General features: G+C 39.3%; 1 protein-coding gene across 1 annotated transcript; it reads left to right on the forward strand.

Moving 5' to 3' along the window:
- The first annotated feature begins 12,287 nt into the window (after window positions 1-12,287).
- Window positions 12,288-13,890, forward strand: LOC147623260 (acid phosphatase 1-like). The gene is made up of 3 exons (XM_086821358.1): window positions 12,288-12,680; window positions 12,860-13,069; window positions 13,483-13,890. The coding sequence occupies exons 1-3, from the start codon at window positions 12,313-12,315 to the stop codon at window positions 13,658-13,660; spliced, it is 756 nt and encodes a 251-aa protein (XP_086677484.1). The 5' UTR covers window positions 12,288-12,312; the 3' UTR covers window positions 13,661-13,890.
- The last annotated feature ends 1,732 nt before the right edge of the window (window positions 13,891-15,622 follow it).

The raw sequence follows: 15,622 nt of genomic DNA on the forward strand, positions 1-15,622 counted from the left end.
CGTGCAGGAGGTTGACGCCGCTTCCGCTGCCGGCAGGGTACCGCGGAAGGGGCATGGGTCTCACATTAGTCTACTTCTTTCTACATTCTTTAACAATGTGACCCTTCTTGTCACAGTAATAGAAGCTCCCTTAAAACTTCTTCTCATCAGAACCTATGCCTTTAGTATTGGTCGAAAATGCAGCATCACCACCGTCTCGCGGGTCTTCAGTTACATCTCCTCCTCAAGTAACATAGCACTAAAATGATAAAGGTGGCACTCTAGCCTGAGTGTTTAGTGATGTAGCCAAAGCCATCATACTTTTGTGGAAGAATTCGGATGCATCTTTGGGCCAACTCCTCTTCACCAGTGTGTGTAATCCCTATAGCATCCATTTGATCTCAGGGATTTTTGATCCACAAGATAAATGCTTCAGTAGCTTCTCCTTTAGCAAACTTTTCAGTAGCAAGCTGATTCTCCAGGTTCTGATTCCAAGTCATACTGATTTCTTAGTATGATCCAAGCCTCTGTAGCCTTGGGGGTATTATGTTGAATCAAAGTGAGAACAAACTCACTTATGCTACTGACGATGGCATAGACGATGGAAAAAGAGTAGAGGGACTTGTATGCCATTAGATTCAAAGGAAAAATTTGTATGGTATGACCTAAATATCAGCTTGAGTGATGATGACAACATAGTTGTCCCTGTGAATGCAAAATGGACATTGAGGGGAGATGTGCACAAGTCCTTGGAATTTCTATTAGATGGCATACCATCAAGCTTTAAATTTAAGGTAGTTGGTATTACAATGAGAAGAATATCCAAAAATACTTTCCTATAATCTTAAAGTTTTCTATAATCTTAAAGTTTTCTTAATACAAGATAATTTTGCACCTATTTATCTTGTCGTTTTATTTTGTGAACTATTATTCAACATTATTAATAATATTTAAGATATAAGACAAGATGACCAATGTTAAACAAGAAATTGAATCTCATATATATATTTATTCCAATGGTATCTATATAAGTTGGTAGATACAAAGCATGAGAACAAAAATCCTTTCTACTCCTTAGGCTCTTGCTTTGTCTAGTTTGTGTCCATGGAATCTTTGGTCTCTTTGGATTCCTTGGTTGGCTGGGAATCTTTGGTCTCTTTGGATTCCTTGGTTGGCTGGAACTCTTTGGTCTCTTTGGATTCCTTGGTTGGCTAGGACTCTGACAGTTGTTTCTTAGGCTTGGACTTCTTTGGCTTGGAATCCTTGCTGGACTTAGACTCCTTAGTTTCCTTTAGCTTGATCTCTTTTTCCATACGCTTCTCTGGTTCCGGCCATTCTACAACTGTTGGGATCTTTGCGGGGTCAGGAGAAATCCTATCCTTTGATACTATGAATCCCGAGTATTCCACATGGTCAACAGAGAAAGAACACTTGCTCTTTTTTGCAAAGAGTTGGTGTTTCCTTAGGATTTCCAGGACCTTGTGCACATGATCTTCAACATTCTTTGAGTATACCAAGATATCATCAAAGAAGACAAGAACAAAATCATCCAAGTATTCTCTGAGAATATCTTGCATAAGACGATTGAATGTCACCGGGGCATTAGTCAATCCAAACGGCATGACTGTGAATTCAAAATGCCCATAGCGAGAATTGAATGCTGTCTTTGGGATGTCCTGTTCCTTGATTCTAATCTGGTAGTACTCGGATTTGAGATCTATCTTTGTGAACATTTGGGTCCCACTTAATCGATCCAGAAGTTCATCAATCCTAGGAATAGGATACTTATTTTTAATTGTCAATTGGTTCAATCGTCTGTAGTCAATACAAAGTCTTAACATTCCATCTTTCTTCTTTTGAAAGAGAACGGGCGCACCCCAAGGTGAGACACTGGGTCTGACGAATCCCTGCTCTAACAGTTGTCTTAACTGTTCCTTAAATTCTATGGCTTCTTCAGGGACTGGCATTTTGTATGCACACTGGTCCACTGGGGCTGAGCTCCAAGGGTTAATTCGATTTCATGATCTACTTCTCGAGACGGAGGCATCTCGGTTAGCTCTTTAGGAAACACATCTGCATACTCACTTAACCACTCTGGTTTTTTAGCCTTGCTTTTTATGTCTACTGGATTCATTTTAATGACATACACATCTTGTCTCTTTCTAAGCCCTTTTAATAATTTGGAAGCCTTGACTAATTGTAGCACTGGTGGGGATCCAAAAATTCCAATTCCTTGAACTTTATTTCTGTGAAGGTCAAGGAAAGAGATGGTTTCTTTGTGACAATGAATGTCAGCTTGATTCTTTTGGAGCTAATCCATTCCAAGGATTCCATCATAGACTCCCAATGGTAGGACTTTGAACTGGCACTCTGTTATGTTCCCATCTAGGCTAAACTGAATAAGGTTAGTCTCAAGGTGTGTGAAAAGAATCTTTCCACTGGCCAATTCCACTTGCATAGGTTTCCCTGATTTTTTATTTAGGACTAATTTACGCAGACATCCTGGGGAAATAAAAGAATGAGTACTGCTTGAATCAATCAAAAGCTTGAATTGCTTACCTTGGTACTCTGCTAGAGTTTGGAGGATTAAGAATTGATGGTTATTCCCCTGATGCTCTATTGTTGCATAGATTTGTCCTTTCTCTTCCTCCACTTCTTCATCAGTAATAGAGTAACAGCTCAGGCTGTTGTTGCAGTCGGAGGCGAAACTCTCTCTCTTTGGTTATTCCAATTCTAGGAGGGAGTTCGGAGACTGCTTTGCATAGAGGCTGTAGGCTGAGCTGGCACTCTTTGTGGTTACCCTCATTTTGGCATGGGGGACCTAGATTTTGGCGTGGGGGACCTTGATTGGACTAATATGAAGGAGTTTGTCTTTGAATTCTGGGACCCTGGCTTCCTTGGCCCACAGAAGGAGATGGGAAATCCTTGAGCTGATGCCCAAATCCCTGACATTCGAAGCATCTATTCTCGCCTCGAAGCTCTTCCCTTTGCATTCTGGAGAGATCCGGATTTCCTGAGAAAGTACTTCAAGGAAAGGCCTTCCTTCATTCCTGAAGCTTCCCGTCTCCAAATTCTGGCTGGGACCTTGGTGTCTCTTTGGAGGCCGAAGGTTGGAAGAACTTCTCGGTGTCTGAAATCTCTTGAAGGATGAGGGAGCTGGCTTTGGCGGGACTTTCACGAACGATGAAAGCTTTGGCAATGTCCTTTGCCATTCTGACATCTTTTGCCATGGATACTGGCTTGGCATTCTTGACCAGTGTGTCTAAGGGTTCGTTCATTCCCCAAATGAACCTGGCCATGAGTTGCTCTTCATCTAGAGGTGGTGAATATTTGAGTAGAAGAGCGAATGCTTGGTGATATTCTTCGATGGTTTGCTCCTTTGTTTTAGTTCTAAAAATTCATTCATTTTGGTTTCTAAGAACCCGGGGGGAGACAAAATCTCTTCCTCAAGTAGGTTTTAAAGTCATTCTCCAGGAGGGATTGAGTATTTTTGTCCAGATGGTTGGTGTCACAATGGTTCCTCCATGCCACCCTTGCTGTTTTCACTATTCTCAGCTTGGCAAGAGCCATTTTGCTATGCTCATTGTAGCCTGTGACATCAAAATATTCTTCCATAGCTTCCACCCATTTCTCCACAACCTGAAGGGTCCTCGCTAAGTTCTGTGAAGAGCCTTGTGAACGTCGGGGTCAAGCTCTTTATCTTCAGAGAGAGAGGGTCTGGCTGACGGCCATGGTCTCCTCATCTCATGATTCTGCCAAAAATGATATATTATTAAATTTTTATTTTGATATCGTCCACCACGAGATCTAAGACTTAAGAAGTTCGGAAACAATTTCTTAAACAATATAAATGATCTTATTGGAGATCTACGACATATGTCCGGTAACAGATTTTTTTTTAATCATCAGTTCATCCATAAACAATCACTTATACAAAAGAGAATTTTTCTCCAAAAAACATTTCTTTATTTATATAAAAGTTGCAATATGTACATAGAGCAGCTTGGCTCCAGAAGTCAAACTCTCCTCAGGAGACACATAAGACGACGGTACTGGGCTATAGACATGCCCTCATACAAATGTTCCCTACTATCTTCTCCTTAGGAATAAAGCGACTACGGACTCTGTAGATTTGGCAGGAAAGTTTGAAATTTCGAGGCTTGGAGTGATATAAAATGACACCATGTATCACTTTTAGCTTCATCAACATAATCATGGCCAATGAGAGGTTTTGCCTCAGCATCACACTACGCTAGTCGCAAGAGGGGTGGACATACTGCCCTGCAAACCACTTGTGCTGCCATCTCTCCGCTGGGTCTGGGAAATACAGATTTTCGAAATGGCATGCGAGTCTGACTCGGCTCGTTCGAGTTGTAGTTGTAGCGGAAGAGACGAGATGCTCAAAGGCGAACGCAGTCATGTCTTGTGAGACTGGGTGAGGTCGAGAATACCAGATAAGTGTGAAACTTCCAGCTATAAAAATAATTTCTTTGATTAAAAATTCTTCATTAATGAAGCTTACGGAATGAAAATCCAATATGAAAATGCTTTTTCTAAGCTTTTATTATCAATTTCTGATAAGAATTTGTTTGTCCATCTTAGCCTTCAACAAGGCTCTCAAACCAGCCCGTGAGATCCCTGGCCCCTCTGTGATACCCTGCCGCGCCCGGCCGGCGAAAGCGGCGGTGGCCTCCCCCGCACGGGGCGGGGATCCACACTCGGGGCCTCGCCCGCCGCCGCAGATGTCCGAACGAGAGGCTAGCCTGGGCGGTTCCTCCGAAACCCAAGCCCAGAAAAAACTCACCCGGAAGGCACGGGCGATTCCTCCATGGGAAAATATTTATACAGGGGAATTACTCTAACGAGTCAAAGTCTTAACTAGTTAAACTGATCTGACCGAACCTTAAGTCACATGGTCAAATCAAGAAGAGACTTGCACTTGGTCCATGGAATCACCGCTTGTTGCCGCTGATCTCCTCCCACCACAGAACAAGGTCTTCTCGGGATTTAATTGGTCACGAAGTTTTTGTGTTTAGGAACAAGAATTGGTTTACGAAGTTTTTGCTTGATTCAGATCGAGAGATGGACAAGTAGGTTTACTGTCCGTCCCTCTCGTAGTCTAACCAAATTCATTCGGTTTAGTTCTAACAAGGACTCCCTTCAGATAAACATCTAGTTTTGGGTAAATATCAATTTAGTGATTTTTTCAATTAGATATTCCTTATGCTATATAATTTCTCGACCTTAATTCATTAGGTAGAATTATGGTGGAAATTCATCTTTTGACACTAAGATTTAATTCAAATCCATCTTTTCTTAAATATCATAAAATTTCTTCTTTTAACTAAATACCAATGCCTATTTTTTGAATAAACTAAAAAATCCCTCTTTTTCTCATTTAATAAGTGCAATCCAATTATCATGGGAATTTCTCTTTTACCATAAATTAAATCTATCTAAAATTCTTCTTAAAAATTACATAAAAATATGCATTAATTCCATTAAGCTAGAAATTCCACTTTTCTCATTCAAATTATTGAATTCCAAATATGGCAAGAATTCCTCTTTCATCATTTAAATTTATCTATGCAAAAAAGATAAATTTAATTAAATTTTCTCTTAGAAATTAAATAAAAATCTCCATTAATTCCTTTACACTAGAAATTCCACTTTTCTCATTTAAATAGTTGAATTCCAATTATGGTGGGAATTCCTCTTTCATCATTTAAATTTATCTATGCAAAAAGATAAATTTAACTAAATTTTCTCTTAAAAATTAAATAAAAATCTCCATTAACTCCTTTACACTAGAAATTCCACTTTTCTCATTTAAATGGTTGAATTCAAATTATGTTGGGAATTCCTCTTTCAACATTTAAATTTTTCTATGCATAAAAATAAATTTAACTAAAATTTCTCTTTAATTTTTAAATAAAATATCCATTATTTTAGTATTCCAAATTTTTCTCTTTCCTCATTGGGAATACATGGAATTCTATTGTCATGGGAATTTCTCTTTTATCATAAAAATAAATTACTGGAAATTCTTCTTTTTCCTAATTAACTATTTATGTATAAACATAAAAATTAATTTTTCCATGGTTATGATGAGAATTATTCAATTAACCTAGGATGATTAATCCCAGAATATGGTAGGAAGTCCTCTTTTCATACTATGTATGAAAATGATTTATGTGTTAATTTTTTAAAAATTTTACCATAGCTCCACTGCTATTATTACTGATAAATTTTAATAATTTTGAAAACATAACGTTTTAGTAATACTATATGATAGAATAACTATTATTTGGATCAATATCCAATTATGGACTTGATTCCTAAGTTTTTCATAAATTAAATAGCATTAAAGCATTAAAAAGCCACTTCTTTGGTCTCTAATTTGACAAGCATAGAAATTAATTTTAGATTTGAGAATTGCTTCATGAGAAGCATCATTTGAATATAGAATAGGTCGTAGGACCATTCTTTGGGGGGGAGAGAGATATGCTTAAAAAACATTTTAATTTATAAGATATGATTAAAAAAATATTTTAATTTAAGCATAAATGGAAACTTTATAAGATTTATCACTAAAGTTCATTAGAGAGTTTCAATTACATGAAAGAGCCATTCAATTGAATGCTTCTCAAGCTGGAGAGGGGTTAAGAAGTGAGAAACATTTAGAGATTAAGAAAAAAGACCATAAATCACCCTTTACCTCTTAATTTGCTTGATTCTTTAGTCTATGGAGAGGCCCCCAACCAATAAATTGGTTTATTATGTTGATGAAGACTCCAAAGAAGGTTGAAGAGAGAGAGAAGCTCCAATCTCTTCAATTTGTAGCGGATTTTTAGAGAATAATAGAAAATATGCTTATTTTAGAGTAATACCGACATAGTTTATTTCATAGATGAGAATACAAAAGAATGAGAGTCTATTTATAGGTGAGGGAGGCCACTAACTGAGTCCAACTGAGTTCTAGAATTTTCGAGCTTCAGTTTGGCTAAATTTGGACAAGATTTGGACCAGTTTGGCTCCCTTTTTGATTTGGTCTGATCCAGGAGAGAGGAGAGATAAAAATATTCTATTATTTTTTAGTTTAAAACTTCTCCACACATGTGAATTAGGCACCTCCTTGACGGCTCCCCCTTTCCTTACCAAGGTGTCAAAAATGAATGATTACTCCAAAATATCTCTTTTTTTAGTAATATTTCATAATTTTTAACTAATAAATCTTGTACTCTTGTCAACTCTTCATCTTATGTGGGCATTTACTCATTTTTGGGTATTTTATTTTATTCATTGGATTTATCTCATCCAAACACTTGGATTAATCTTATTGGTCCATAAGAACCTTAATTGGACCATAATTCAAAATTTTCAGAAAATCTTGACCCTTAGGCTAAGGTCTTCTAAATCGTTTTTAATTAATTCCAATTGCACCTTGAAAAATTTATTTTGATTTTCTATTTTAGGAAAACATATTTTTGATATTTGTAGAAGTTATATATCCAAAAATATCTCAATATTTATTTACCACTCTCTAGAAATTTTTATCTCACTAGGCAAAACAAGGAAAAATAATATTTTCTTGTATTCAGAAAAAAACAGGGAATGATTACAAGGGATTGAAGTGAAGGCTTATTCATTATTCAGGCGGCGCTGAGGAGAAATCTTACACAGTAGAAGCAATTGTTGTGTACATTATGAACAGGACACTCACTGCAGCTATTCATGGTATGACTCCTGAACATAAGTTTATAGGCATAAGACCGGATGTGTCTCACTTGAAAGTGTTTGGGTGTATTGCATATGTACATGTCTTAATGAAGTGAGAACAAAGCTGGATCCAAAGACAGAGAAATGCATCTTCATTGTTTATGCTATGGAGCAAAAAGGTTATAGATGCTATAACCTTACCACTCTTGAGATGCGAGTAAGCAGAGATGTTGTCTTTGATAAGATAAGTAGCTGGTATGCACCAGTACTACTGAAGGCAACAGAAGATGCAGATGTAAGAAGTGCTGATGTTGTACCACATGTAGAGCATCAATCACATGTGCTAAGTGGACCTGGGGAGTCCTCGAGCAGTGGATCCAATGTTAGCCCATGGTCAGGCAGGGCTGAGGAATGATGCAGGTATACATGTATCACAAAAAGGGAAGGAAAAGATAAATCAACCTTTTGTGCTTGATCTGTCAGCAGGTCACTCATATGTGGATGGTGACTCTAGTGGCTCTGAGCAGAGCCTTGATGAGGGGCTTGGCATTCCATCTATGGTTACTCCTTGTGTAAGGAGAACCAAGGTTGTTTTGAGGACACCTGGCAGTGATTTAGATGTATGCAGGTCTATGAGGGTTAGACCCTGTTTGACAGGTTGAGATATGATGAATATATAAGCCATCATTATGCTTACATGGTAAAAGCAATATAGGAGGTTGAGCCCACTTGCTTTGAGTAGGCAATTTGAAATAAGAAATGGGAAGATACCATGGATGAGGAGATGGCAGCATTGGATGCAAATGCAACATGGGAGTTAGTGCCTTTGCCTAAGGAAAAGAAGGCATTGGATGTATAAAGTCAAGCACAATGCTGATGGTTCAGTGAGCATGTACAAGGCAAGATTGGTTGCCAAGGGCTGTGCACAGACTTATGGCATAGACTATGAGGAGACATTCAGCCCGGTTGCAAGAATGGCAACTGTGAGAGCAGTCATTGCTATGGCTGCAGCGAAGGGTTGGTCTTTACATCAAATGGATGTAAAGAATGCCTTCTTGCATGGTGATTTGCAAAAAGAGGAAGTGTACATGATGTAGCCACCAGGTTATGAGAGTGATGCACATCTAGATTTTGTGTGCAGGTTATGTAAAGCCTTGTATGACTTGAAGCAGGCACCCAGACCATGGTCAAACAAGATCGGGGAGTATCTTGTTACCATTGGATTTTAGATATCCAATGTAGATTTTTCACTATATGATGTGAAAAAAATAGATAGAGGAATCATGCTCTTAGTCATCTATGTGGATGACTTGATTATCACTGGTGATAGTGATGCAGACTTATATGATGTCAGGATGCTTTTGAAGTAGAAGTTTGAGATGAAGGATTTGGGTGAGCTACGGTATTTCTTGGGCATAGAGATGGTGAGATCACCTCATGGCATTTTGCTATTGCAGAGGCAAGTATGACTTGGACAGGCTGTAAGCCTATTTCAGTGCCATTGGAGCATAACACAAAGCTTTCCGCAGATAGAGATGAGCTTTTGGAGGACCCCACTACATACAGGTGCATAGTGGGTAGTTTGATCTACATGACCATTACAAGGCCAGTAGACTTGAACTATGATGTTGGACTTGTGAGTCAGTTTATGCAGGCCCCTAGGAAGCCACTTGGATGCGGCTAGACAGATCCTGAGGTACATAAAGTCCACAGTTGATTATGGACTTTTCTATGAGGCTGGTACAGAGATACAGTTGCATGGGTACACAGATGCTGATTGGGTTGGTAGTATTGCAGACAGGAGATCTACCAGTGGTTTTATGTTCTCATTTGGGAGTGCTGTTGTGAGTTGGGGCAGTGAGAAGCGGCCAACAGTTTCCTTGTCATACAGAGGCAGAGTACATGGGTGTTGCTATGGCAGAGTACATGGGTGTTGCTATGGCAGCTTATGAGGTAGCTTGGTTTCAAAAGCTACTTGGTGACATGGGAGAGCCTATGGATATAGGGCAGTTGTCATATATTGTGACAACATGAGCAGCACACAGTTGGCCAGTAACCCAGTTTATCATGCTAGAACAAAGCACATTGAGGTGCATTATCACTTTGTGAGAGAGAAGGTTCTAGCAGGAGATGTAGATCTAATATATGTCAGCACAGAGGATCAGGTTGCTGACATCTTCACAAAGGCATTGGGCATAGAGAAGTGTTGCTATGGCAGCTTATGAGGTAGCTTGGTTTCAAAAGCTACTTGGTGACATGGGAGAGCCTATGGATATAGGACAGTTGTCATATATTGTGACAACATGAGCAGCACACAGTTGGCCAGTAACCCAGTTTATCATGCTAGAACAAAGCACATTGAGGTGCATTATCACTTTGTGAGAGAGAAGGTTCTAGCAGGAGATGTAGATCTAATATATGTCAGCACACAGAGGATCAGGTTGCTGACATCTTCACAAAGGCATTGGGCATAGAGAAGCTCCACAGGTTTAGGAGTTTACTTGGAGTGTAGTGTGTGGAGTTGAGCTCAAGGGGGAGTTGTTGAGATATCGAGCTCAACTAGTGCTACGGCGGACATTGATGACCCACCTGGGTGATAGCTTCCGCATCTACACCACTGGCATGGTTGGTGAGATTATGGGTGATATGCGGCCAATGGGATGATAGGCTGTGTAACAGTCATTTGGATTACTAAAGACTGGCATAGTTATAGCACCAGCTCATTTAGTCGGGTTCACATTATGAACCGACCCTTGTATGTTGTAGTAGTTGAGTACTAACCCATATAGTGTGTACTCTTATCTTTATGTTATGTTGGTTGAGTAGAGAAGAAGAAGATAGAAGAAAATTCAGCTATCTATCTCTCTCTTGTAGGCTTGCTCTCTCTTGTGTCTTGCTCTCTTGTGTGTGTGTGTTTGTTTGCTAGGGTTTAAAGCTCTCCCTCTAACTTGGTGGCCAAAGCTTGCTTTGTGGGCTTCACTTCTTTCTTTAAAGAATCAAGCCAAAATCAAAGGTAAGCCTTAATCCCATGGTTTTTCTATCTTTCTCAATGGTTATCTCCTTCCCAAACTCTCAATGCTTGGGAAGCTTTCAATTAAATGGTTTTTTTTAATCAAGCTTTCTAATGATTCATAATTTTTAAGTGGTTTAATACTAATGATTCATAATGTTTAAATGGTTTAATACTAATCTTTATGCTTAATTATAGTATTTTTATTAGTAAATCTCTCTTTTTGGAAAGATATCCTTATTAGAAGAATGGTTCTTAATGATAAACTCATTATCTTAAACAAAATTCTAGGCTTGACAAGCTAGAGAAAAAGATTAGGTATTTTTATGATTTTAATCTAGTAAAAATGATGATTAATTTCTTTAAGCTTGTTTATGATTAAGAAAAATCATATTAATTCATTTAAAGTTGAAAAAGGGTTATGCTAACATTTTTGGAAATGAGAAATGGATATTTAAGAATAATCAAGAGATTTAATCGTAATTATGCTTATAATTATAATTATAATTATGCTATCTATGCATAATAAAATTTTAGTTTAAAAGAGGAGTTCCTATTACTATTTCATAATTATGGGTCGGCGACTCCAATGCATGGAGAAGCGTGGAGGTCTCTGAGTACCTGGGACATTCGATGGCGATTGTTGTTGCAGGACTGCTACGCATGGAGAAGGCAACGGTTTGCAGGAGTGCTACGAAGGGACCCTCCATGCAACTAAAAAACACGACACGTGGCACATGGAGGGTTCCCCGTTATATATAATAAGATATATATATATATATATTGATTTCCAAAAAAAAGCTTGCCTGTGTAACTCCTAGTGACTAGTCTCCTTCCTCTAATACTGTCGTAATAAAAGAATCTACGCTCATTATTTCATATTGGCAGATAGCTAAGACAAAAACCCGTCAAAAAATCTTGAATGCAAATGGCATAAGATCCTATGATGGAATCGGTGCTTGAAAAAAAAAAACGTGTATAGTGCAGCAGGTGTAATTACAAGTTCAAAATTTAGGAAATACCCCCAAATTTTGAGTGTGAAGGTTTGTTTTTTTAAAGAGGTGCTAGTAATAGAACCGATTAATTTTGTAAAAATTGAGACCTTGAAGCTCTGTCAGATGGAGGGCTGTAAATGAAAAAGTTTTTTGTGCATGATGCCATTACACCATGTGATGTTATAAAAAGGCACGTCGCACAGCAATGTGAGAAATAGTACCAATAATAACTAGTCCAGAAACACGAGGAACAGCCTTTGAATGGGACCAGTGTTAGGAAAAAACCGTCCTTTGGTGTAATTTTCACGGCTGAAATTGAGAAAAACCGGTTATAATTTTACCTAGCCTTGAATTTAAAGGTTCGAATTTTTGCTGAATGGGATTGAGAGAAGGGAGACCAAGACTCGCAACAGATAAAAACGTCAGGCCGCGCACTGTGGGTACTTCAAAAAGACAAGAGACCCGGCCAAAAACGACGTGCGCACTGTGTGTACTCCAAAAAGACAAGAGACCCGGAGAGACCTGACGTGGGGTGACGCAACACGTGTGGCGCCGTGCAAGCTAGCCTACAAAAGCAAAAGCTTGAGCGTTGGTTGGTGATGCGCATCCATGGCATCCCCACTATGCTCCTGCTGCTGCTGCTTCGTCTTCTTCTTCGTCTTGCCCTCTGTGCTTCTGCTGCCTGCCGCCACATGGGCGGGCTCTCACAGGGAGCAGCTGTGCCATAGCTGGCGTTTCAACGTGGACGTGAACAATCTGAGGGGGTGGGCCGAGGTGCCGGAAAAGTGTGAAGCCTACGTGGCGGCCTACATGACGGGCTCCGCCTACCTTGACGACTCTGAAGCTGCCACACAGCAGGCCATAGCCTACGCCGAAGCCTACAACAAGACGAGCGATGGTGGCAAATACATTTGGGTCTTTGATATCGACGACACCAGCCTCTCCACTGTCGCCTATTACGCCCAACACAGTTTCGGGTACGCTTCCCCCCCTGAAAGCAACCCGCCAAAAAAAAAAAAAACAAGCCTGTTGTCCCTTTCTCACTTGGGCAGCGGCCACTCAGATAAATATGAAACCGCCCCATGTTGTGTTGGTATGTACACGTCCTGTACATTCATTATCCCCATAACTCCGTCTGTTCCTCTTTTGCCTGCAGAGCTGAAGCCTTCAATGACACCTCATTTGAGGCTTGGGTTGAAAAAGGCATTGCCACCCCTCTCCCTGCATCGCTCAAGCTCTTCTACAAGCTCAAAGAGCTCGGATACTCTGTGTTCTTCTTGACTGGGCGCGACGAGAGCCAACGCAATTTGACTGTTAAGAATCTCCTCAAAGCAGGCTATAAAGGCTGGAAAGGCCTAATCTTGAGGTAATCCCCTTATTGAGAAGCTTACCCCCGAGGTAATCTCCTTATTGAGAAGCTTAATCTTTTGAGGTGGTCCGCTTATTAAGAGTAGCTTCTTTTCTCTTGACAATCTCTTGAGCTTGACCTCTATGGGAGGGCTTAATCTCAAGGTCAGATTCCCCTTACCAAGATTGTTTTTTTTTTGGGGGGGGTCTGAACATTCACCTTATTAATTTTCAAATTTAAGCTACTAAATATGGCTGGAGTGGTTATGACCCCTCCCTCTCTCTCTTAGCAAACCTTACTCGTTTGCTTCCGATAAGCTAATTTTAAGCCTTTTGCAGCTAAGGTAAATCAATGCCATTACTATCACTAATGATGATGGTAAATAATGTATACAATTAGTTGACAGGGGTATGGCTGATTACTTGCAACAGGCAAAGCGCGGACCATGGTGTGAAGGCAGAGTTGTACAAGTCAGGGAAACGCAAGGCCCTAGAGGACCAAGGCTACATCATAGTGGGCAACATTGGGGACCAGTGGAGTGACATTACAGGCTACTCTGTTGGCAACCGTGTCTTCAAGCTGCCCAATCCCATGTTCTACATAGGTTGATGGTTTGCTTGTTGCCAACAAGCAACTATAATAATTAATATTTAGCCACTAAAATTGATGCACGCTTAAATCATGTGTTTAAAGCAACCCAATGCGCTCGATTTATAGTGAGTGCATTTGTATTTCTTTGTGTGTAAGGCCTTAGGCTAAGGCAAAATAGAAATTATTGAGAGTTTTTCTATGTTCTTGTAATCTAATTTTAATGCACTTGAGAAAAGCTTGTTTTTTTATATTTGTTTATAGAGCGTGTTCCCTTGTTTGCATTCATTTCCAAGCCACATACGTTTATGGTTCGATTAAAGTAAGGATAGTTTTGCATTGTTTATGGTTCGATGAAAGTAAGGATAGTTTTGCAATAAATCGTGCGGGTGAAAGGAACCCAATGTGCCCGATTTATAATGCATTTATATTTCTTTGTGCGTAAGTCCTTAGGTCCCTTCTAAGGCAAAATATAAATTAGTGAAATGTTTTCTACGTTCATGTAATCTAATTAATACATTTGAAAAAAGTTTGTTTTTAATTTTTTTTCGAGAACAATAATAGTTATTTATATATATAAGTAAAAAAGGACCAGATACACTACAAGACAAAAGACAACTCTATGTTGCTCCTACAATCCCCTACACTTCATATTTTACTTCATTTAAAAGTTTACACAACAAATTCCATCTCTCCTCCTCTAACAAGAAGCTGGAGTGCTCCCAAGAGACCTGGTAACCAAGCATAATGCACACTTCCATTGTAAGATTCCTCCCCAGCCCCTCAAGATATCCAATATCTTTCCTTGTAATCAATTTCCTCTTCAGAATAATAAAAGATCTTGTTTCTACCTATTTTGGCTTAGAGAGAGATTATTCAGATTTTAGATATTTTTGGATGAAAAAATATCTCTTCTTATTAAAATAAATTTTCTCGAAACAGAAGTTTAAAAAGATTTTCGAAAGGTGCATTAGAAATAAATTATAATCTGTTCAAAAGGCCTTATCCTAAAGGTCCAGATTTTCTGTAAATTTTAAATTAAGGTTCTAAGGGACCAATCAGATTCATCCAAATGTAATTATGAGAAGTAGCCATGGTGCATATATCTTTAATGGGAACCCTAGCTTAGATGTCGATGGGGTCATTATTGTGACCATTGATGATGGTTAGGAGATGGTTAAGTGCTAGCTTCCTTGGTGGGGGTTCGGGGGCGGAGTTCCCAAGGTGATTGTATAAGGAACATTCCCTAGAATATTCTCTCAGATATCATTTCCATCATTAATGGGCAGTGGTTGGTGAGCTGCGTTCTTGATACGCAGGCAGTGATGACTGTGTCTATGCAATGTAACTTCCCTCATTGTATACGCGTCTACCACACCTTCTACAGTATGATATATGGACATGGTTGCCCTGAGCTAAGGCATCCAATGCTCGTGGTGGTGAGTATCCAACCCCTTTTATACTTAGTACATCCTCCATCTAGAGTCTATCTAGATTGTCATCTAAGATCTACTTGAGAGTGCACGGGTGGACAACACCATCACTTGTACCTCTTTGGTATAATAATAGTTTTTAAATTCTCTCCATTGTGTATCTATTGGATTGTCTATTATGCTTGGTTTGCTATCTCTCTCCGTTGTGCCATATTCTTATATGGTATCAGAGCTTAGGTGCTCTTAGTAGGAATAGTGCATAAAGTTTAGTCTTTCTTTGCATAGAATCCTAGGACTCATGGCTTCTATCTCAGCTGGCTGCACCAGTCTTGCACATTCATCTACCTGCCTTCACAGAAGGCAAGCTTGATGGGATGAACTACACTCTCTGGAAATTCAAAATCAATGCTATTCTAGACTCTTAATGAGCTCCTAGAAACTGTTCTGGGAATGAATGCAAAACCAGTGGTGGGAAGTCTTGACCCTAACAATTCTGCAAACATGCTTCCGTTAGGTGCTACACTTCTTCGGGCATGGAGAAGGCACAATG

The sequence above is a fragment of the Cibotium barometz genome, chromosome 27, assembly GCF_041138505.1.
Source record: "Cibotium barometz isolate CiBa-2024 chromosome 27, ASM4113850v1, whole genome shotgun sequence".
Lineage (NCBI taxonomy): Eukaryota > Viridiplantae > Streptophyta > Polypodiopsida > Cyatheales > Cibotiaceae > Cibotium > Cibotium barometz.

Bases quoted from the DNA above. Each gene is read 5' to 3' on its own strand.
- LOC147623260 (XM_086821358.1), top strand. From the start codon at position 12,313: ATGGCATCCCCACTATGCTCCTGCTGCTGCTGCTTCGTCTTCTTCTTC. The intron at 12,681-12,859 runs GTACGCTTCCCC...TTTTGCCTGCAG, and splicing joins TACGCCCAACACAGTTTCGG to AGCTGAAGCCTTCAATGACA. The intron at 13,070-13,482 runs GTAATCCCCTTA...TACTTGCAACAG, and splicing joins TGGAAAGGCCTAATCTTGAG to GCAAAGCGCGGACCATGGTG.